A 24,956-nucleotide genomic window follows, 5' to 3' on the forward strand; every position below is an offset into this window, starting at 1 on the left:
TAACATGGACACTTTATGTTAAACTTGATCAAATAGTTGGGGAGTGAGAGGAGGGGGAGGTGGAAGAAGAGGGAAAGTGACTGTTTTTTATTCAAGCAGGTTTGGTGCCTCACATCTGGTGTGCCACAAAAAAAAAAAAAAAAAAAAAAAAAAGGTTGCTTATCCCCCTCAGGAGAGCGTGAAAAAACAGTTCCTCGGTCCTCCTGGCAGAAAGGTCTGTTTTTGGATGGCGAGAGAGTTGTGGGGCTGAATTGATGGGACTGCGTGTGACATGGGCTGTGTGGGCTGCAGCCTTGTCCAACAGTGCACCCTAGTGGCCAAGTTGGTAACTAACATCTGTCGACGCACTTCCGAGGGCGGCTAATTTGGGTTGGAAATGAGCAGAATGCCCATTTTCAAAAGTAGCATCCGTTGGTCAGAAATAACAGTGATTTTGGTTAGTTCCCAATACGTGGGCAGCTTAGGGCAACTGTTGTCTTTTCATCGCGTTGCTCAGCCGGTCGTCGGCGGCCCGGCATCGGTGCACCTCGAGTCGGCCACAGCAGGGCGACGGGCTGGTCCCCCTGGAGGAAAATCTTTCCACCTCCTCGGTGATGTCGTGTGATCTGTGTAACCTAAAACCCAGAGATGTATTTGTACTATGTTTGAAGTCTTGGGGAGAGCCATCGTCTTTAAATTTTGACTGAAGAAATGTACCACCATATTGTATATCATTAACAATGTTAACAGGACAACAAAAACGTTGCCTGTTCACTTTTTGAAAGCTAAATGGGGGGGGGGGGAGGTTCTCCCTGATTTTCAATTGCGATTGTGCCCTCAAAAATGTCGAAAACAAAAACAACAGTTTTGTGCGCGGTTTCTGCCATTCGTGTGTGCGTGCAACTGAGCACACGTGTTAACGCATTCTGGTGTGTAACTCAAGCCCAGTGAGCAACAAACACATGTTCACGTTTCTACTTGGAAAACAAACACGGCAGAGCGCAGGCCCCTGTGATTCCCAGACAGTCAAAGCACGACCCCCCACGCCCCCCGCCCCCTGCAAGCGCCCACCATCGGACCAGTCCAAGTGTTAATTAAAACAACGCGCCAAACTTTTAAGTAATCACGCACCTTGTGTTAGCACACTGTATCATGTGTACAGTGAGGCCCTAGCATTTTTTGTGGTTCAACTGTGGTTGTAAATTGGCATGCAAAATTGCCTTCACATAAAAGTAATCCGACTTACAAGTCTACTTTGCCGTTCCGCCCCCATAAAAGTCTTATTGACAAAAGACATAATGACTTAATGACATTTGTATAAAGTGCTAGTCCATTTACGTTAGCCGAACACAATTTAACGTGTTTGGCGAGGATGTAAACTACGACTATTGAGCCTCATGTCAGGGTGGTTTGTTTGGGTTGATGAATTTAACCACTGAATGTACAGTAATAATTTGTGTACCGTGGGTTCATGATTGTCTACATTCTAGATGCATAGCGTTGATGCTTTATGATCCTGTCTGTTGTGTTTTGCTGACTTTTGGTCACATCGATGCACAATCATCCGCAGGTTTTTGCGATAAGCGTCAGGGCTCAATCCTATCCATTCAGCTTCTTATTTGTTTCTTTCAAACGCTGCAGAAGGATACCAACCCAGAGTATAGCAAAGAGGCTGGTCTTGATGGTAACCTTTTCTTACGCTGTGTTTTTGGAGCGGCTTTTTTGATTGATGGCTCCCTTCCTCCAGTCCAATATGTGACGACACTCCACGGAGGTTCAAACCTGGGACAGGACACCCCCCCCCCTCCCCTGGTCCTTTTGGGGTGCTTTGTGTTTGTGTACGTGCGTGCATGTCCATGCCAGTGATGCAAAGTCCAAACCCTTAGGGATTTTATTTTTATTTTTTTTACATTTCTCCTTTTTTGATTTGTCACTGGCCACTAATACATATATATTTATATTTATATATATATATATATATATATATATATATATAATCTGATCAATCGTCCTGTCATATTTGTCGCATTAATTTAGCATTTTTTAATATAAAATTCGTTAATATGATGGCACTGTGTACACGCTGTACTTGTCAATCACGGACAGGTGGGCTGGTGAGTGTAGTACCACTATCGCCCCACTGGAGGGCAGTAGTGTTCTCCTTTCTGCTCATGATCTTTTCATTTACTTTCATTGTTCATTTAGTGCCAGTTTCAGAGAAAAGTTGCGTATTTCAGAAAAAACGAATTGAATGTTTTTAAGGGGAAAACAAATTCTGAAAAAAATTATGAAAATGTGTGTATATTTTGCAGGGGGAAAATGGTGCTATTTTCACAAAAGTTCTGATTGGTAATACATTTTTAAGAAAAATAAAAATTAAATAAAACGAGTAATATCATTTGAAGAGAGGCAGCATTTTTCGGTTGTATTTTTTCTGTTTATTTTAATATTTTGGTCAGTAAAAAAAGTCTATATTTTAAAAGAAGAAATCAGGGGGGAATCATTCTGACCTTTTTTTTTAAATATGTATATTTCCAAGAAAAAGAATAGTCGTTTTTTTCCTCATCTATTTGTGGAATGAGCTGATGCTTCCAATGGCTGACATCAGACTACAGGAATGATTTTGAATTGAGAAGTGTTGAAAAGGCTCTGTGATCAGTTACCACACACACACACACACACACACACCTGTTGTCCAGCTCTCCAACACTGGCCTTCGGCGTATATCAGCAAATAATAATCAGAATACTAATAGCGACCCTGGCACACCTTCCAGTCATCGCAAGGCTTATGACATTCCATCTCACACACACACACACATCCCCGCCATGATTGCGTAACAAACAACTGACGATTGATGCTCACTGTATGCCAGCAAGGTCATTCATGAAAGACCCAAAAAAAAAAAAAAAAAAAGAATCAATAGATTGAACAGAATGACTGTGGAAGGAGAATGCCGCAATGGGTATTTTTTGACAGGCAAGCTTGTTTGCAAGTGGCGGAATGTTTTGGTGGTGCTGTAAGACTGGCTGAAGAAAGACGTGGCTTATATAACATTTTGATTGGATGAAGCACTCAATGAATCATTTTGGCCCCCGAGACGCAATTTCTGATCGGGCCGCTGGGTTTTTCAAAAGTTCCTATTTCGCGTGCACCCTCAAATGCGCCAACTCCAATTTAGCCACATTTGCATACTTTTTTTCCCTTTTTGTCACGACGGTGAAACCATATAAGGAAGTCAAGCATAATTGTTTCTTCAACTATTTAAGTTACCGTATTTTCCGCACTATAAGGCGCACCTAAAACATTCAATTTTCCCAAAAGCCGACAATCCGATGCGCCTCTGCTTCAGACAACAAAGTGTATGCAGAAAAGTGGTGAAGATTGCACGACTGTCTGTGTCCTATGTGTTGTGTTGTGTTATTTTTGTTATTTTGACTTCAAAATGGCGCTGCGAGAGTGGCTGCCTTTCCAGCAGCTCCTATATTTTGTTGTTCTACTTCTTCCTTTCATAACTTTGCTGCTGTGAATTGGGAATTTCTCCATTGCGAGACTAATAAAGGTTTTCTTATCTAATGTGTTACATAGTCTCTTCATATTCCCCATTGAGTTGTTTCTGTTCGTGTTCCTATGCCACCTAGTGGTGATTATTAGCACTGAACGCCGTTTTCCAGTAAGAATTTGGCTTTTATTGTCCCTAAAGCATGCAAGGGCGCACACGTTGACCCAATTTAAACCACACAATAACTCACGAGACGAGGGGTTATTTGTTGCCATGCGAGCAACATAAATCTCACAGACGTGGCCTGATAAGCGCCTTATCGAAAAAGGGAAAAGAAAATGCTGAATGCACAAAAAAGAAGTAGGAAACGCTTCACAGGGCCCACTGGAGCGTTTTACACTTCATGTCATTGCTTTTGAAGTCATGCTGTTTGTTAATTTAGCTTTGGCAAACATTTGTTCTGACTTTCACAGAGCTCAGCTTTAATCTTCTCTTGATCCTCTTTGGCTCACATTTCATGCTTTATTGGCTGACGTCCCGCTTAATAAAGCCATTTATTAAAATATAGGACCTCACAATACATATTTTTAGGACTACATTTACTTCAAAATATGCAGACATTTTCGTCGTTTTTTTTCAGAAAAAAATATACAACTTTTTGAAAATGTGGAACTTTTGTCGAAAAATAATTTCTGTACATTTTCTTTCGAATCCCTTTTTTTCCCCCAAATTCTTTAATATGCTCCTTTTTTAATGTAATTTATTCTGATATAAAGTGATATACAAGTTTGTGAAAATGTCATAATTCATTTTTGTCAGAAATTAGCTTTAAAGAGTGAATCACTTTTGAAACGTTTTACCCCCAAAAAATTCTTTCGAAACAAATTCTCAAAAAATAGAATCCATCCATCTATGGAAGGAACTTCTTCAAATTCTTTAAAAAGTTTCAACTTTTTGAAAACAAAATGTAAATTTTATAATTCATTTGTTGTAAATATTTTGTTAAACGCTCTAAAAAAATACACAACCCCTCCACCCAAAAAAAAATTACAAATACTTGAAAATGCGTGTTTTTCTTAAATCGCAAAAAAAACAATTTTATTTTTTCTGGACATTATATTTTGCAAAATCCAAGGTGACTGTTAGAATTTTAAAAGTGAAATATATGTTCAAGAGTTCCAATACTTTTGTCTCTATTGTTCGCCTCGTAGCATCGTTGCCTAAACCATATTTGAACATTTTCGGAAAACAACGGATTACCGTGACCTGGATGGCTGACAGTCTACATTAATATAAAGGGGAGGGAAAAAAACAACAGTTTTGACATGCACACTGCTATTTTTCTTAATATTGTGAGAATTACGCCGTTTAGCTAACAATTTTTTTTTCACAGCCCGCTTTTTGTTCTCGTGGGCGTCATGGGTGCTGATCATTGCGCCTTCTCTACCTGCTGAAAGTCAAAGCAGGAAGTTCGACACACTGTACATACAGCCCTGATGTGCTAAAAGGGGGTTGTTTTACATTCCACAATACGAGCCACCACCCCCCCACCCACCCACCTCCTCGCATGTGAAGCGGGGGTCTCAAGTTGGATTGCGTGCAAAGTCCTAATTTATGCTTCGTTTTTCAGTCTGTGGAGTCGAGAGTGCTTGATTTGAGCTACCATGAAAGTATGCATCATTAACGCGCGCGAGCACACACACACACACACACACACGCACACACACACACACACACACTCTGGCCAAAATGGAGGTGAAAGACGAGTCATGAGGGGTCTCAGTTTTCAGCCGTCGTTTCATTTCTGGGAAAAAATACGACTCTGTGACAAGAAAAATGTTTTTTCTTTTCGGTCCCACAGAGACGAGCAAACCCAATTCAGTTTAAGCTTGAATGAACGCAATGCAGTGTTCTAACTGACACTTCATCGGGTACACCTGCACTGTCAGATAAGCTCCATGAAACAGAGCCGAAAATAGAAATTGCGTACAACCATATTACCCATTTTTATTTGAAGTAGTACTTGAAAAAAATTAATAAATCTGCCGTTTTTTTCCCCCCCTAAAGTCTTCTTTCTTGCCGTCTGTTAGCGTATATACTGCTAGCAAGTTAGCGCTTTATCATGTTTAGTTTTATCAACGGCACACTTGGTTTGCCATGTTGCTATATCAAAGAATAGCAATCGTTAGCATGTTAGCATTTGCTAATTCTAAGGCATAAAATCATGATCCTCCAAGCTAAGTGCTTTCTACAATCGTATTTTTGATGTACTGTGTGCTAGCACGTAGGCTGCTACGATGTTTGCAATGTATTCAGTCAACTTGACTTGACTCATTCACTCACATTTATATTCACCAACTGGAATCCAACCGTTTACTGCCCAGGGACAAAGCTATTCTTCATCAAGTGTGTTTTTCAATGGGTAGGCAGACGAGGGTGCAATTCTGGTTTGTAAGTCACAGCAGTGACGAACACAGCCCTGTCAGTGGCGCCATTGCGTCACTTTGGATTTCGGATTTCAGTTTTTGAGTCGAAGATCGGGATTAGGTCTGATTTTGGGCTTGTCACGCCGATTTCGAGGGAGAAAAAATGTCAAGTTGGACGTTCTTGGCACCTGTCACTTGAAACAACGAATTTTTAGTGTGGTGTGAACAGAGTATCTGCCGCGGTATGTCATGGAAAGTGTGCTGCAAATGTGAGAAAAAATGACAGAGTTTATGGTGTGAATGATAAACGCCATGCAGAAAAGCCACCGGCGTTCTATTCGATTGAGGATTTGACCCATGATGTTGGGTCAAGATTTTGATCCAACAAAGGGTAAAAACTCATTGCTGAATTAAAGCAATCGGTTATCAGTAAATCTCTGGTTGAAAATATTATTAAATTAACCCACAATATTTTCTGAGAAGATCCAATTGACTGCACCCCTGTTTGCATCGTGTTAGCATGTTGGCATTCTGCTCAATAGGCTTTGCCAGCCCCGTAGCCCGCAACTGAAAACTGAAGCCACTTACATCATCCTCATGTTAGTGCCATGTGGAAGTGGAGCGTCACGTAACAAAAGTGCTCAGCGACGAGCGACCTGTCTCAGCCTCGCGGCCAAGCCGGGGCTCTCCCGCATCTGCACCTGGGGGCCTCGCTCGTGCTCACTTGACGCCACCGACAACATGGCAGCCGCGCCAGCATGTGTATGCATTGGCAGGTGTTCAAACGCATCCTGCACACACGCAACATGTCCGACCTGCTTCGGATCGCCAGGTCACTGAGCTCGGTTGTGAAACAGCCAAACCCCCCCCCCTGGATACATACCCTATGCTAACGCTCACTTCAACTCATGTAAAATAACGAAAAGACTTATCAAGGCCTACCAGAAGGGTACACCAGATTAAAAGGTATATCGGATGTATATTTTGTCAAATGTTCCAGCGTGGTCTTTTTTTGGTGGAGGCTGAACGGTTCTCTGTAGATCAATCTCAACATCTGGACAAAGTCGACGCCAAAAAATGTATGGAGTGATAAACATATAATTTTTACCAAACCGCCATGACGCTTTTAATCTCAACCCTGACTCCATTTTAATCTTTTGAATGTTTATCAGCATTTTTAGGGTTTAAATGTTATCATTTTTTTCCCCAGTCTATTTCAGTGGGAGTCAATTATGCGCAGATTTTGGCTATTTGTGAGCCGGACGCTCCCACTCCCCAACAAATAGCGGGTGCAACTGCACAATAAATAAACAAGTTGTTTCACTAAAGTGGATGGTCTATCTTCTGATCAGATCGGTGATCGGTTATCGGCTTTTTTCAGCTTGCTGATCGCCTCCAAAATCAGAATCTTTGATAGAGTGCTGTTCTTTTTATTTTTTTTTTTTTAGGAGGCTGGATTAGATGAATTATATTTCAATGGGGTAAAACTCTCAGACGCATGCACACACACACACACAAACACACACACACACACACACACACACACACACACACACACACCACGGTCTGTGAGACAAATGTGAAACTACCCAACCGAACTTGCTGAGTCATCAGTGTGAAAGCGATTTATGAAAGGGTATGCAATAAGAGATTAAAAAAAAAAAAAGGTCTTTCATCACGTTATTTCTTTCATAAGCACTCGCACGCAACTTCCAGAAAGGCACAGGTGCCACTCCCGCTTCTATTTTAGGACGCTTGGATTGGCGCAAATGCCTTTCGGATAAGACCCACATCCGAATGCTCGCCCTGCGCTTTGTCCCCAGACAAGAGTTTACCTTGCATTCGTCTGGGTGGGTTGCCAGACGCGTCGCATTCCTGTAGACAGGGAGCCGGGCTCAAAACAGAGCCTGGCCGCGTTGAATTTGGATCTCATCTGCAACATGGCAGGGAGGCGAGGGAACAAAACTTCCCCGATTAAAGGCTGACAAAGCCAAGCTGCCAACCCGCGCGTTATCTAAACCACCCTGACGTTGACGTACGGAGTGGGCCAAATGAAATTAGGCAAAGTATTTATGAAGGAGGTCGCTTTTTAAGAGTTGAGAATGCTATCCTTTAAATCACACGAAGGGTGTGTGTCGATGATGTATCGATGCCGATCGATTTTTACATTTCAATTGGCCTTTGTGAGAACCTTCATTCCAATACATCACTTATTTCGTCTATTTGATAGCATTTTTTTGTAAAAAAAAAAAAAATTCAAAAACTGTTTTATGGGTTTCATTTTTAAATTAAAAAAATACATAAAACAATTTTGAAAAATATACGACATTATTCTCCTTTTTTTTCTCAAAATGGCAGTTTTGAGGGGGGTTGTTGTTGTTGTTTTGTTTTAGTTTTTTTTAACGTAGCTATTATTACATCCACACATCTTCCAATGAAGGATTAAAGCTGGTGCTAAGGAGGCGTATAACGAGCCATGTTTTCACTTCGTGAAGTACCCCGCAGTGTACAATGCGCCTTTGTGCCCTGCTGGCAGTCATCAGCGTTGGCTTTGCCTGTGAGCCATGCAGAATACGTGCTGACACAGTTGCAGCATGTAGCTTTTTACTGATGTCGTATAGAACTACAACGCAGCCGAGCGTCCGTTTAATTGCATGCTACATTCCTGCCACTGCCAATCGGCCCAGAAAAAAAAAAATGTTCCCTTTCATCCCAGTCGTAATTTATTCTGGTGCATATTTTTGTGTCACTCTGCAACAACGTCGGCTTCCTCCCTTAGATGTCAGGGGCAGTATTTTCTTTGGGAAAAAAAAGGCACTTTTGTCCTCTCGCTTCAATCTTTGTGACTCAATATATGCTTTGTAAAAAAAAATTTGCCCATCTCAGTGTTTTTTTTTATTTTTTTGCCTGCCAATTTGGAACAAAGTGTGCCAACGTTAAAGCAACCCAGATGGTTCTTTTGCTTATGTGCCAAAGACAAGCTCAATGAGGAGCAAATACAAACTCAGCAACCTGGAAAGTATATGACTCTTTGACTCGACTTGATTCTGATGGAGATTACAGGGTTTTTTTTCCTGACCTTTTTCTAGTAAGATTGACTTTTATTCCCTCAAAATTATACTTTCATATGACTCCTAAAATACACAGCATTTTTTCCCAAATCAGGTTGTTGGGGTTTTTTTGGGGGGGGGGTTTTGCAAATACAAACCAATTTTTTTGTAAAAAGATGTACAACTTTTGTAAAAAAAATATATATTTATTCAACTTGCCCCCCAAAATGTTTTTTTCTAGACAATCTACAATTTGTGATTTATTTTTCTTAAAAATCGTCAACTTCATTTTGTACTACTCTTCTTGAAAATATACTTTTTTTGCTCAAAAATAGTCATCTTTTTCATGGAAATAAATTGTAATAAAATTGCTTTTTATTATTATTATTATTATTTTTAGGTTACATGTACATGTTTCTCTAAATTGTACCTCTTTTTTTCTTGTTTTGCATTGCCAGGCTGTACACAAGTAGAGGAGCTCAGCATCGAGCGGGTCCATTCCGCACTTGAGCATATGTTCGAGACCCTCGGCGGGCTGAGCCACGCCCGAGATCACCACAAGCAACTGTGTCGTGTCTACACGGCCAGCGATGGTGTCCACCAGGTACCGCCTTCTCAATTGGCGTCACCTTCCAAATAAGGGAGTCCCGGAATATTCTAGTATTAAAGCACATTTTAATGATGTTTTTAATACCACTATTTCCTGCCTGCCTCACTTCAACGGCCTCCTGGTCTTTATCTGTCTATCCATCCTATTACGTTATGTAATCATGACAGTTAAAAAAAAAAAAAAAACAAGAAGTAGTTCATTGAAAATCATGAAAGCCTTGAAAACAACAGCTGTCTTACAATGTGAAGGATAGCCTCCACAATCTGGTTTATGCAGACATATGTTGAGTCACGTCTTACATAAATGTTAGATACACAAAGTAACTGTATCCAGGCTCCTGTTTATCCTGGTTCTAACTCAAAATAACCAGGCTCCAGCTGGATTTTAGGCTACCTAAAGCTAGCAGCTACATGATCCCTAACTTACAGTAACATCACGAGCCTCTGGGTTGTATTTACACTAACAAAACAAGCTAGTGAGCTTATCAAACGAGAGTTGTTGTTAGTTTACAAAACTGCCCTGGTTGTTGTTGTGACTCGGCTGTCCCTAAATGCAGAAATTAATTACTCTTTGTAAAACCTTCTTTGGCGAACTATATATTAATACAATTTAACAAGATTCGGGGTCTAGTTGGTCATTATGCTAATAGTCGCTCACGTAGCCAAATCCTAGCTTGTCTTCATGTCAACCATGTTCCATTTTCCCAAGAACATTCCATTCCCCAAGTGTTTTTCTGTCTTGTTGTATTCATGCAACGTGCTGTTTTTGTCGAATTAATTTCACCAATCCACATATCTCCAAGCCAAGAAAAAATCCCTCTTGGGAGGAAAAACGATATGGGTACGCGTGCTCGTGTGCTTGCTAGCACAAGCGGCTGTGACGTTCATGATTTTTTTTTGTGAGTGTATTTTTTGAGAACTTTTTTTTTTCAGGGATGTAGGCAAGCGGGACAGATGTTATGTCAGCGTTGTTTTGTCTACCTCCCACTTAACAGGAGCACATTGACCCATTTTGTAAAGTCGCGAAATTGTAGTTGATGTAATTAGTCACGTAAACCGTTGATGAGTGGGAGGCTTTGACTGCTTGCGGAGATGAGCGATATGCGTTTAGGTTTTTTTTTGTCTAAAACATCCTCTGCATTCAATTAACAGCCGAGGGCTTTATTTACTCAAACGCAGATGGGTAGGGGTGTTGATTAAAATGCGAGACATTTATTTTGGAAAATTACTTCCGTGAAATTGCGGTTCATCATTCGCTTCATTCAACCTCCAAGATTTTTACATTGTTTTTGTTCTTTATTGTAGCCTACTGTATACAGTTATTATACTATATTTACTCCAAATAATCAATACGATAACAGAAGATTAGTCTTAGTCAAGGTTCTCGTAAGTCTTTCTGCTGAATGCATCTCAACTACAGCCAGTCCTTATAAGATAAGATAAGAAAACCTTTATTAGTCTCGCAATGGAGAAATTCCCAATTCACAGCAGCAAAGTTATGAAAGGAAGAAGTAGAACAACAAAATATAGGAGCTGCTGGAAAGGCAGCCACTCTCGCGGCGCCATTTTGAAGTCAAAATAACAAAAATAACACAACACAACACATAGGACACAGACTGTCGTGCAATCTTCACCAGTTTGAAGATTGCACGACTGTCTGTCCTTATGCTAATAGAAGCTAACTAAAATTGCCTTATGTTTGTCAAGCTTGGTTGGGAAGGAGCCAAAACAAGTCAATTATCTTTGCGTGTACCAGGCCTAAATGTGTTTACAACTTCCGTCAGCCACTGTGCTCTTAGAAGCTACAGACTTAGCATATAGTCAGCATGCTTACAGTTAGCTAGCTCACTGTCACCAAGATTCTGGTTCTGAACAGAAGCTAACGGTTGGCAGTTTCTAGCAAGGCGTTATGCCAACAAAAGTTAACTGTAGAGATATAAACTCCTGCCAGCCTTTATGCTAACCAAAGCTAACTGTGTCCAAGCACCAGGTAATCGTCATGTTATTACATGATAATCACATCCATTCCTGATGCTAAAAGGTAACACTGTAGCTAAAACCCATGGAAGCTAGCGGTGTCTTGCTAGTTGTTATGCTATGGAAGCTAGCTGTTGTTATGCTAACAGATGCTAGCCAAAGTCATTCAACCCGTATTGTTTTGTGTTTTTTGTTATTGTAAAGTGTCCTTGGGTGTCTTGAAAGGCGCTTATAAATAAAATGTATTATTATTATTATTATTTTCCAAGTCATCATGCTAATAGAATCTAATTGTCAATCAAGCTCAAGCAAATTTGTATGATGTTACAAAACATTTGTCTGTGATCATTTGGGGCACAGCGTCAATTTCAGGCAAACGCGGTAAATGGAATGCACAAGATGCCGTGTCATCCTCCTGACTATTTTAAGATTCCATCTTTGCGAGGATCTCATACTGTGTCAGGTTTTATCAAGAAAAAGCCTCCTGGAATGGTCGCCATGTTTGCTTTCGGCCTATAAATGGTGCATTCCTGGAAGAAAGGCTGATGTGGAATTCCCTTTTAAGAATATCAGATGGAACTCCAGAGAGTTCTCCTTATTATCCTCTGTAAAGGAGGCCTACCAGTGGAAATGTTATGAAATATTTGAAGTAGACAACTCGAGTGCCCTTAATTTATGAGTTGTGGCTTGTTGATCAAGTGTGAGCAACTCAATAAATGTTTTGTGTTTCGCGTATTTCTGCGAAACTATCTGTGAGTGAGCTCTTCATCATTTTTCTGAATCATAACCTCACAATTGGGTTAATTTAGACAGTCTTGCGGAACATGACTCAGCAACTAGATTGGGTCAATATCCGTCCTCATTGGTTTCCTGTCGATGTTTGTCCTTTTTGCAGGCTACCTATCAACCTTTCCTACGTCAGATCCTACAAGAAGTCTTCCACCCCGACAAGCACGAATGTCCTGACATCGAGCACATGTCCGGGGGTCTCACGGACCTCCTTAAAACGGGCTTCAGCATGTTCATGAAGGTCAGACATATTAATGCCCGGACACAGCCCCGGAAGAGTCGCTTCACTTAGCAATATGAAATTTGGTGGACGTGTCCATCATGAGTGAGCACACACAAAAGTCTCAAGATCCATGCCTGAAAACACACAAGCGCCCAAAAAAATTGCTTTGTCCTCCTTCCCCAGATTTTTTTGAAAATCATCATGAAGAGCCATCTATCATGAAGAGACCCACAAAAAAAAAGAATAACAAGAAGCATTTTGGATTAGAAGTGCCCATAAATTGCCTTGGGAATGTCCCCCGGACTTTTTTGAAAATAATATACTCCCTAAGAGAGTTTCACCAAGCAACATGAAATTTGGTAGGCATAGCTAGACACACAAAAAAAGTCTCCAAAACCCGTGTACAGAAAGACACGGGAAGCCCGCCATTTTGTTTTGAAGCGATAGTTTTAGTGGCACAAAAGCCCTGTAGATTGCTATGGGTTAATCTTAAGCACAAATGAACCCCATTTTGACTGCTTCCCTTCCCACAAAAACTTTAGTGTTCATCCTGGTGAAAATGTACACTGTGATGCAGACGTGATCCCCAAAAATGAGCGCTTGACACTCGTTAGTTTCCATCTGGTGCAGCCCTAATTTTCTCGGAGTGGTTCAACAAAAATAATAATATAATCCTCATTTAAATAGTAATAATACTCGATGAAGGATCAAATATTGTTTCACTTTGGAGGCTCCGCTGTGTCACTGCAAATGTTCCATTAAGAGTCTCTGTCCATCACGTCTTGATTTTTCCTGCTTTTCTTTCGCGGTTTGTCAAGCTCGTCTGTGGGAGATGTGCAAACCTCAACTTGTGGCTTTCGTTAATATTTTTTTATTTTTTTCCTTGCCACCGATGTTTTCCTGCAATACATATGTAGCCGCGGCCCTCTGGGAAATAAATACCCGTCCGCGGCGTGTTTATCCCACATCTGGGCCCGCTTAAAGTGATGATTCCCCTCGGGGAGGACGAATTAGAGCTCTTACATAACTGTGGCCTGATTTTAGGCAAATTAAGAAGCGACTTGGACCGACTCAAACTGGCTGTAGGTAGAAAAGTGAACTTTCGGGCGGTTTACGCCATTAAAACACTGCGGTTACACTTGCTACTTTTTAACCACAGGTTCACATCGTGATTCGAGTGAGCAAAACAATCACGATTATCGTATTAGAACGATATTGGTTTAAAAAATGAAATAGCAAATATGTGTCCCAGATTTGCAATTGGCAGCGGCAAATATCAGGTGCATTTGTGCACTTTAATGAGTGTGTGTGTGTGTGTGTGTGCGTGTGCGTGTGCGCGTGCGTGTGCGTGTATCTATATATATCTACAGTGTATATATATATATATATATATACACTTTTTTGAATGGAAATGAGAAAATAAAACAGAATTGGACTAAAATACACAAATATTGGAAAAAAGGACAAGAAATATATTCAAGATATACACAAAAATATTTGGGGAAACAGAAAAATACAGAAATGGGAGTCTGGAAGTATTATGTTATTTGTTTGACTGAAATATAACAATAAGGCTTTTAAAAATCGATATTACTTGACCAAAATGCAGAAATAATAATAATAAAACAATGCAAAAATATTGAAAGAAAAATGCAAGAGTATGTGCGTGCATGTGCATTGTTAGGATTGTCAGTGCAAAGGAAATAGTTTAATAATTGTGTGATAGATTTTATTCTTTGATCACTTTATGAAATTACAATGCCTTGATTTTAGTCAGGTCAGTACAAAGTCGTAGAATGCAGTCATACAAATAATTTAGTGAGATAAATAATCAATTATTCATTTACGCTCATCATCATATGCAGCAGCACTCGGCAGAGCCGAAGCAGGCAATGCTTTCTTCCCAGTGTCATCCTAAACCAAGTGAATGTGTTTGTCAGCATGTTATGTGCTCGCAGTGCACAGCGTGGACCGGGATCTCACGCTGACGCGACACAACACGCTCTTTTACATTTCCATCTAGGAAGCAAACCGTGGGATTCAAGCGATTGGCTTTTTTTTTTCCTTTGTAAATAATGGAACGTGAAATTATCTTTTCCGCGGGGAAATTTTTGCCATCATTAACCCTTTTTTTCGACGAGTCAGCAAATTCTTAACCACCATACAACCGTTGAAAAGAAGTTCACCACTTGATTGTGATATTGTGCGTCCAATTGTCCTGGGGTGTGGCTGATGAAATTATTATTTGAAAAATGGAAGGACAATTCAACTGTACAAAAACCTACTAATTGGAATATAATTTTTCAAATTACACCCAAAACTAAATATTAAAAAGAATATTATTTGCAACCCCCCCCACAAAACTGTGATAAAAATACAAAAATATTCAAATAAAATTAGTCAAAGAAAAATGTGTTGCTGGCTGCTAGCACCTTAACATGCACAACTCTTCGCCTCCAAAAAAAAATACTCAGAAAAAAAATCGATACATTAGAAAACAAATGAATTCCGTGTCATTCAAATGTGCAGGTGCCTCGAATATTGTGTCTGCATTTCCTCCTCTAAGCTCCGCCCCCTACAAGTTCCATGCCCAAGCACATGGATGTTGTGTTGCCAGCGCCCACTGTCCACACACACACACCAGCGACACATGTCGACTCATCCCTGCCGTCTGCCATCTCACGTGTACCTACCGCCGCCCTCGCCGCCTCTGCCAATCACACCTTGCTTAGAAAGGCTTCTGCAATTGCCGTTCACATGGTGCCGTTGAATGTCTGTGAAAGTCTCCTCGTGTGTGTATGTCTGTATGTGGGTGTGGGCGTGGGGGTTATATGAGACGTCCACGTGTCATAACGGCAGGGTGTAAAGTGGAGGTTTTGTTTGCCACCTCGTGGGGCACCCACGCTTCACAGTGAGCGAGCCTGTTCAAATCCCGCCCAAATTGCATAAGGACACGCGCGGAAGGGGGCGAGTACAGCCCATACCCCCCCCCCCCCGGCTATTTCTCATCCCCTTAAACTTTAGCGCTTTATGACTAGTGTAAAAATTTGGGTGACTCTGACCAAAAAAAAAAAAAAAAATGGGGGGAAGCAATTAAAAAAAAAAAAACATGGCAGAAATTGACAAAAAACTTGATTTGAACTGTACAAAAAAATTACAAAGAAATGACAAAAATATGACTTAAATTGACAGAGGTATGATCAAACTTGGACCAAAAATAGGGCCCAAAAATGAAATGTACAAATTTGACAAAAATCGAACCCCAAAAAAAGTTACATTTAAATAAAAGGACAACATAGACAAAAGTTGACAAAAATGTAGTCAAAGGTTGCCATTTTTACAAGAATATTGCCAAGAAAACTGCCCCAAAAAGTTCCAAATAGACAATAGGTCAATAATAAACTGCATCCTGTATAAAATTGGGTAGCATTAACAAAAACATATTTACAAATCTGACAAAAACTGTCAGAAATCTTAAAATGTAAAAAAAAAAAAATTTGACTTTTTTTTTAATCTGGCAAATAACAGACAAAAAGATGTCCAAAATACAGAAAAAAAACTGACAACCACTTGGCAAACAAAAACAAACAGAAACTGACCCAAAATTCGAGTAGCAAATGAGCAACACACAATAGGGTTGGGATTTTTTTTCCCCACTTTTTCATCCATTTTGCGATTAAACGTCTGCCGTAGGAACTCAATTTTGCCAAAAACCGAGGACCCCTTACATTCCACAATTGCGGGATGGAGGGTTTAAAGTTTTAGCACCTGCCTTTAGCCCACTTTGATGTGTGGAAAAAGACATTTTTGACATCACAAAACTCGCCAAAGCGAGGCATTGTCAAAATCCTCGTTATGGGTTGACTTTTCGAAATAAATACATTTGTGGCAACAATTGAAAGAAATCAAAGAAAATTTCCTGCAATGGCATCGATTTGTTCATCGTCCGAATATTGTGTGTATAAAGGTTGTGAAACCAATAACTGTCCTGTGCCCTCCCCAACCTCAGGTGAGCCGGCCGCACCCTAGCGACAACCCACTGCTCTTCCTCTTCCTGGTGGGCGGAGTCACACCCTCAGAGCTCCGCCTCATCAAGGAGACCATGGCTGCCTTAAAACCAGGAAATCAGGTGAGTGGACCACGTTGAGGACTAGCCGGGAAAAGTTTCTCTTCTTTTTTGGAAAATGCAAGGTTGGAAATATCTTGACGTTGGTCCAACATTGATCGTTTGTCTGCGATTTAGGAAAAGGGAGCATTGAGCATTGAAAACTACCACCAATATTTTGTTTTCTTCTTTTTGGGAAAGTGCTGTATCGTTTGTCTTTTAAGGGGGAGTACTACAGAAATAGTAATGTCTTCTTTTTCTGAAAGTGCAACATTTATATTATGTGTTCTTTTTAGGAAAGTGTGACATCAGTCGTTTTTCTTCTTTTTAGGGAAGTGTAAGATGTATCGTTTTTTTTTTTTTGTTGTTGTTTTTTAGTTAAGCCAGCATCGATAGTTTGTCTTATTTCCACAAAAGTGCCCAGTCAACCATTTCTCTTCTTTTTTGGAAAGTATGCTGGGTTAGCTTCCACGTTGTTGCACACATGTTGTTAAGCAGCTCGCGTTTTTAATTATCTGCATGACGATCAAACCAAGCGTGGCATCCCGTACTATCAGACGAACATTATTTACATACATTAAATGTCACCGCACATATTCCAAAAAAGTCCTGACCAAGCGGGCCAAGCAGTCTAATTCCGTTACTGGTATGCACATAACAGCAGTTGAAGTTGTTGTTTTTTTTTGGCAGGTGGGGTGACACTCGAGTCGCCCCACCAGTGCCCCAGTTTGGAGAGTGAAAGCGCACGAACACGAGTACAAAGCGTTGCCCTCAATACGCAGATGGATCTCGATCCCGTCCTCACATGTCTGACAACGGGCCGCAAATGAGCCAAAGTAGCGGCAGCCTGCCTGTTGCGCATGATGACGGGTTGGGTGCCATGGCCCAGGTCGAACTTCTCGACTTATGTTACAAGGTTGCGAGTCGGGAGGTCGGGGCCGAGGTGAGGTCTCGGGGATCTGGACCACATTATATAACATTTCCACACACACATGCACGGACGAAGAACAGAAGGTATTGACTGAAATAGCTTTGTCAAAGCCCAATATGGCTGACGCGGGCGTTGTCATGCCAACACCACATAGATATGGAAAACTCTGTGGGCACTCGTTCCATATCCCAGATAGCCAACTTAGGGTACATGTACTAGTGCACTCTTTGTGTGTGTGTGTGTATATATATATAAACTGTATATACATATAAAAAACTGCACAAGTTGACATCTTGTGCTTCCCAAGAAATGCTAGTAGCGCACAGAGGTCAACTAGTGCAGTTATACTGTCATGTCCAAATTGTCTCACTCATGTGCGGATATTTCATACAAGCTACTAGTAAGACGGTTTTTCTACTGGTGCGCTGAATTGTCTTACTCGTGAGGACCGATAGCATACTTCTGCATAGACCCGAAGCTGGGGTTCAAGGATATGGAATATGTCGACACCATTTCCATTTCTCCAGTACAACGACTGCTCTCATAAAAGATTCCCGAAAAAAAACGTTTGGAGCACGAAAGCACTCGAAACCAACGATTTTTCTTTCACTTTGTAGAGCTAGAAAAAAAACAAAAAAAACAACACACTTGGATGAAAGGCATCAAGCAAGCTCTCCTTAAAAGGCGGCGAGGTAGAAAAGCTCCTCTGTGTTCCTTTTCAAAGCAAATGACATCAGCGTTGTTACGGGAACGTCCCGCAGAGCGACGGCACAAACTCTGCAAATATGAGAAGCCGACTTCTGGTGTCTGGCGTCCGGGGACGCAAGAGGACATTTGCGGCACGCTTGAAAGAAAGATACGTTTTTTGATAAGGGACAGTGTTTGGAAAAGTCGTATTACAAGCGGGTGGATAGCATGAATGTCTCACAGTTCAGAGGTTGTGAGTTCGAATCTGGGCTCTGCACCTTTTTGGTGTGCTTGCGTGGCTTTTCTTTTGAATTGCCCGTAAAAATTGCCTAGGGGGCTTTAGTATTTATTTATTTATTTTGTCCATTTGGTGGCTGAAAGTAGACTCCAGACCAGCTAAAAACAGGTCTTAGTTGTGGTGCAGGCGGTGGAACGTGATTTTGGTGGACTTGAAAGAGGAGCAGGCAGAGACAGACTCTGAGCTCCACGGATTTGTGTGCTGGATGTCATCGTACTTGATGAATGAATATGACAACAGTGTGCATGGAACCTTCTGAATCATTCTACTAACTAATAAATTGAACACGTTATTATTATTATTTAAAAAGAATTTTTTTTCAATCATTTGCCTTTGCCGTGGCACGGATATACGTGTCTGGGCGAGGGATTCACACACAGGGATGAACAGTGGGACTGGGCTTCAAGTGTGTTTGCAGTGACCAACTTGACGTCATCCGCAAGTGGCGATCTTCTTGCAGTTCCTAAGAAACATAGTTTGCATGCTTCGATCTCCTGCATGGACTCCAGCGAGTCACTTTCTGCTTGTTGGTATTTTTGCAGACATGTACACCAATGGCCTCTCCTACATTGAATTTCAAAGGAATGAGAGGAGCAACATCCATTAGCCGGGTAGCTAGCTGTGTTCACGCCAACAACTGCGCAGACACCCGTTCCTCACGGCACGTGTCTGCAAAAATACCAACAGAAAGGAAACTTCACCCATGTGCGCAGTTAGAGCTGGCTTTCGGGTTGAGTGAACGCTGGCGCGTTTTGGCTGCCGCTGCTCAACCCGTATTGTTTTGTGTTTTTTGTTATTGTAAAGTGTCCTTGGGTGTCTTGAAAGGCGCTTATAAATAAAATCTACTACTACTACTACTACCCGCATCCTGCGCCCTCAGTGATACTTTTAGCGCCATGAAAATCAAAATATTCGAAACGGCCCTTTGTGTAAATCCAATGTATAACTTTTCACTCTCGCATTCATTACGACTTGGGATGTAAGGTGTGACTGGGCAAGTGTTGAACATAAGAAAAAAAGAAAAAAAAAAAGAAATGTGGATTGCGTCTCATCGAGTGTGTTTTCCAACCGCAGGTTCTGGTCGTGTCCACCAGGCTGCTGAGGCCTGCCGACGTTCCCGAGCTGCTCTTTGGCACCCAAAGACTGACGCCCGACATCGGAGTATGAGGCGGCCGACCAAAAAGTACTCACACACTGTACTTAAATCAAAGTACAGATAGTTTTTTTTTTTTTTTTTTTTTTAAAGGCGCATATAAGTAGAAGCTTTTCACACAAACTGTACATGAAGTCAAGTGTAATTATTATCATGGACTGAACCTTGTTTAAAAGTCGAATATCAGTGAATGCACCCGTTTTCAATAAAACTAGCACCCCATGTACAGCATTGACACTTAGGAGAGCTCATTCAACGGTGAGGCAAGGAGGACCTCGCCATTAGCGTTAGCGTTAGCATTAGCGTACCCAAGGTGAAAGGAGTTTAGAAATTGTCCCGCTTGAGAAAAGACTTTCCCTCTGAACAGAGTAGGAAAACGTTGTTGTGGTTGTTTGTTTACATAGTTAACAGTTGTACTAAAATAAGGAATAATAATTGATTATACATTAAAAAAAAAATCCTAATTCAAATATTTTGATATTTATATTTAGACTGAATAAGCAATGATACCCTTCCAATAGCATTTTGGATGAAAAACGGAGGTTGGCTTCGCCATAATAAATTTGAAATAAAATTACAAATTAAAAAATGAATGTATTTGAAAAAAAAGTAATTGCTTTGAAAATATTGAGAAAAAAAATCCCCCAAGTAGGTGACTCCGCTGTTGCCGAACTGAATGTGGAAAATAAAGAAAATATTCGAACGCATCATCATCAGCTCATCAAAACCGGCCCCTAATTCACTGGGTTAGGTTCCAGAAATTTCTTCATTAAAAATCAATTTTCATGTCACGTAAAATGCTAATCAGTCTTCTAGTCCGTCAGCAAACCCTTGTGGGACCCACTCATCGAGTCATCAAGACACACTTGCATTCAGGCGAGACTTTTTCCCTCGTCTCATCTCGTGAAAGAGCGCCCATCTCTCTCTCAGCAGATGCGTTTTGCAAAACAAGGTCAGCGCTGTGAAATTCACGTGTTGCGAGAAGTCCTCATCGTCGTCTGATGTGGCCTCGTCGCTGCCTGATTCTCAGCGCCGCTGTCACGCTGTTTTATGAGTAGTGCGCCAAGGACGCCGTGCGGTCGGCGGAGACAAAGAGCAAACTCGACAAGCTTCTCTGCAGTTTAGTTCAGTTTGAGAATTGCGTAACAGGCTGTTCCACACACCTTATATCATGTACGAAGTGCTGACCTTTCGGCATTTTAAAATGTATTTTTGCAAACTAAAAATATGTTAATCATTTTTGAAGAACGGTTTTTAAATGTTTGAAATAACTTTGTTTTCACTGAAATGAAATTTTGGGGGAAAAAATGTAATATGGGAGGAATGTTTCATTGAATAGCTGTATTTTTTCAATATGTAGAAATGTTTCATTTTCATATTTTGTTTAGACACAGTGCTGTTTGATTTTCAATCCATAGATATTTGACAAATATATTTTTATAAAACAGTATATATTTTATCTAATGCATTTATTTTTAAAATGCGCATTTTAAACAGTAATTTTTTTCAAATTTAGGCAGTGTAGAAAATTGAGTTTTAATATACTTTTGATTAAATACACAGATGTTTTATTAATACATTAAAATACTGAAAATGTGTTTCAATATATTTTTAATGTGTTAATAAAATGTAATTACGTGAATTTTTCAAGTATATTCCAATAAAATTATACAAATAGTGTAAGAAAACGTTTAGATTGCGATTCAAGTTTTTTTTTTGTGGTTGCTCTGCATCACCCTGGGCCATTTTTGATGCCATTGTTAAGCTCAGAGGGCCAAAATAGTCAAAAAGGCTCCAATTTTTTTTAAGTGACTTTTACAGGTGAAGTGTTCAAAGTGAAAACAACAGACAAAAATGGACTTCATCCTTTTATTGTGAACACAAAACGTGTTTATCGTCAACAAATAAATACCACCACCGCCACCACCAACAAATAGCAAACCACGCACACAAAAAACCAAAACATTGGTTGTTGAATCAACAGTGTTTTTAAAGTGCATCAACGCTGCCGTGCTCCACCGCCATCTTGTGTCCTGCCTGGGACGTGTACTGCGGCGGAACGGTCTGGAGGAACGTCCGCCACTTGAGGCAAAAGAAGAAGAGCCTCTCACGCTCTTCGTGGTCACCCTCCTTCAGGACGTCACTTGAGAAGCATCTTCTCCGAGAACCAAAAAAAAGGGAGGAAAAAAAATCCGCCGCAAAGAAGAAGGCGGCCTCACACTGACGTGACCGTACGGACCTTTGCGGAGAGCGCCTGCTTGAAGCGTCTCTTCAGGTCCTGCACGTTGGGCGACTTGGGGCGCCTTTTCTCAGCGGGCGCGGGTGGAGACGGCGGGAGCGGCGGCCTCTGCTTGGCTAGCTGGCAGCAAAGCCGGTGGAACGGCCCGTGTACCTGGCTGTAGTCCTCGCTGGCCGACACCTCGTAAAAGGCGCAGCCCAGCGTGGCGGCCAGCAGGGGGCCCTGCTCCTGGTCCACGCGGCGCAGGTGGAGCAGGTCCGCTTTGTTGGCCAGCAGGACCACAGGTGGCGCCCCTCCGCTGCTGGTAGCGCAACGCGACACGGTTTGATGCAGCTGCGGGACGAGTTCGAAGCTGCGGCGGTCCGTGACAGAGTACACCAGCACCACGGCATCGGCCCAGTGCAGGGAGCACGAAACGTGGTCGGGGAGGAGCGCGCCGTTGTCGCTCATCTGGAAAACGAAAAACAAAAAAGGTCAGTTCACATTTCTCCCACACATGAAACCAGGTCTTAAAACTTTTGGGGTTCAGAGTTAGCCCACTTGAGTTGACAGCAGCTCAATTGGTGGCAAACCAGGGTCCGGACAATTCATTGGCCGGCTGGTTCGAGGCCTTTTCAAAATAATAGGTTGGAGTTTTGCCAATTAAATAGCGATAACGTCGTTCCTTTGAAACAGAAAATGCTGTTTGGTAGGTCTGGGCAGGAAGTAAAGGCCATGCATGTCTGGCAGAAAGTTATTTTGGGTGAATGACATCCCTCTCCTTCCTCTCATAGGCCCAGCCAGATGCAATGTCGGGAAGTATGGATGTGTTCTCTCCATGCGCATTAGGAATGTTAAAATTAGCTCTCCTTTCACTTGAACTCTTGTCTGTCATATTTTCAAATGCAACTATTGTCAAAGATGACATGGGTTTTATTTTGAAGTTTCACGGCATTTCACCAAAAAAAGTTACACATTTTTCCTTCCAAATATCTTTTTTTTCCTCCCTGTAAAATATCACTTATCGTTTGGACCCTCGTACTAAGACTAATATTCATTTGGTGACTCAAAATAAATGAATAAAAAACACTTTTCAGTGCCTCAATTGACACCAACTGTTCCACTGAGAAGTACAGTGGTCCTTTATTTATTTTTTACGTCAGAATTTTTAATACAGAAGGGTCGAGATCTATCACTTAAACCGACTTCTGGATATTTCAAAATGAACCTGACAGCTTAACTCAATTTGACCATCTCGTTCCAAGTCTGTGCCTTTCTGTGACTCTTCCAGTACCAGAAGATTTGACAAAAAGGCATGGACACTCGCATCTCATATTGCCACTGGATGACATCATCACCCCTCATTAGAAGATGGTGGAACTGTTACCTCAGCCCCGGGCGTGTCTTGAACCTGGAGGGTGACTTTCTCGCCATCGACCTGGACCTCTCTGGAGTACAGGTTACCTACACACACACACAAAAGACAATTCATTTGGGTTGTCATTGCGCTCTTCCCGTTTTCTTTAAGGCATCTGCAGTCCATCAGGTGTCATTAAAAAAATATATATATTTTGCTTTATTTCCATGCATTAATTTGGAATAATGCAATCGTTCTAACTCATTTTCAAATGTTCAAACAAAACTAATAATAGAATATCAACAAATAACTGATTTGATGCATACATTTACAATTACATATAAAAACATTGTTTTTTTATGTATTCATTTTTTCATCAATTGTTTTATTTGAATGTATTTTTTTACGTATGAAAAAAGATATTCTTTAAATTCCTTTCTTTAAAACTACGACTGATTCTACTAAGCATAAATGTATAAAAATAAGAATTTCATCAGGCATTCAAATAAACAGTTTGAAATAAATTGAAAAGATGAAGTCCAATTATATATGTTAGAACGTATTTTGTTTTAATGCACTTAATTTTCATCCGAACAATTTTTCTTTTGTTTTATTTTAATGCACTGATAGTGTTTGGAATTGCAATACGAGTATATAGAAATAAATGGAGTTTGGTTTTCAGTCCATTCATTTTTTTAATCGTCATATTTTTCAGAAAATTTAAAACAAGAATGTTATAGTTTTTCCATGAGTAAAAATCTACCACATTAAAAACCAATCCCAATCGACTAAAAGCGTAACATGCTAGGTTTTGATGCGCTCAGGAGTACCCAAATGTCCGACTCAAACTTAGTGTTCGTGAACTCACCAGCATTCCTCTCGTAGTCTCCAATGAATCTCCTCGTCAAGAACCGCACAACGAGCGCTGAAAATGAGCACGAAGTAACCGTTGAACACCACTCGACACGCTCGAACGATACGAACTTTTTGAGCTTTGATTGCTTTTTAGTTCTCTTACCAGTTTTGCCCACCCCGCCTGCCCCTAGCACGGCTATTTTAATTGCCCGGTTAGGTAGCGAGTAGTCCGGGGTTGAGCACTCCGCGATGGTCGTCATGCTGTGGATCAAACGCATGTTTGTTTCCCGCTGTTGTTGTCTTCTAGTTGTCACTGAATGTTCGCCGTTCAAGTCTTTCGAAACTCGTTACAATCCTTTTTCCACATATATTTATATGAATGCGTGGTAGGCAACAGAAAGGGAAAATAGAGTGAGCTTCCAAGTAGCGCCGACGTCTTTTATAGGGCAGGCAGCAGTGCCTCCTCGTGATTGGTTGAAAATCGAGACGCGTAGAATGTTGGCCCCGCCTACACGTGGATGGCAAAAGCCCAATTTCTGCTCTAACAGGTGGGAGCTCAAGGGAGGTTGGGGGGATGATTCGGTACGAATAGTTTTTACCCCCCCCCCCCCCCAAAATGAAAAATCTTGGAAAAAACGAGGATAAACCACTAAACTCATTTTTTTGGTCATTGCCCTGCCAGATCCACCAGATCTTTATTTTATTTCTAATACGAGTTGTTATTCACTGAGAAAACACAATGTATGCATATCATCGTCCTTACAAAGCAACAACAAAAATCTCAATACGGTGTTTAA

General features: G+C 41.0%; 2 protein-coding genes across 2 annotated transcripts in view; one reads left to right on the forward strand and one right to left on the reverse strand.

Annotated features, from left to right (window-relative positions):
* Positions 1–19,951, forward strand: part of scfd2 (sec1 family domain containing 2) — an 80,144-nt gene extending 60,193 nt beyond the window's left edge. The window contains exons 7-10 of the mRNA XM_086116397.1: positions 9,416–9,561; positions 12,439–12,573; positions 16,565–16,684; positions 19,651–19,951. Of these exons, the coding sequence (XP_085972523.1) occupies positions 9,416–9,561; positions 12,439–12,573; positions 16,565–16,684; positions 19,651–19,743 (494 nt within the window). The 3' untranslated portion in view covers positions 19,744–19,951. The remainder of the gene's footprint in view (positions 1–9,415; positions 9,562–12,438; positions 12,574–16,564; positions 16,685–19,650) is intronic.
* Positions 19,952–21,584: 1,633 nt separating this feature from the next.
* Positions 21,585–24,581, reverse strand: rasl11b (RAS-like, family 11, member B). The gene is made up of 4 exons (XM_086116587.1): positions 24,323–24,581; positions 24,173–24,229; positions 23,335–23,411; positions 21,585–22,418 (listed from the first exon to the last, which is right to left on the reverse strand). The coding sequence occupies exons 1-4, from the start codon at positions 24,435–24,437 to the stop codon at positions 21,945–21,947; spliced, it is 723 nt and encodes a 240-aa protein (XP_085972713.1). The 5' UTR covers positions 24,438–24,581; the 3' UTR covers positions 21,585–21,944.
* Positions 24,582–24,956: the final 375 nt, after the last annotated feature.

This window comes from Hippocampus guttulatus, chromosome 7 (genome assembly GCF_054856545.1).
Source record: "Hippocampus guttulatus isolate MCC_2025c chromosome 7, RoL_Hgut_1.0, whole genome shotgun sequence".
In the NCBI taxonomy this organism is placed as follows: Eukaryota; Metazoa; Chordata; class Actinopteri; order Syngnathiformes; family Syngnathidae; genus Hippocampus; species Hippocampus guttulatus.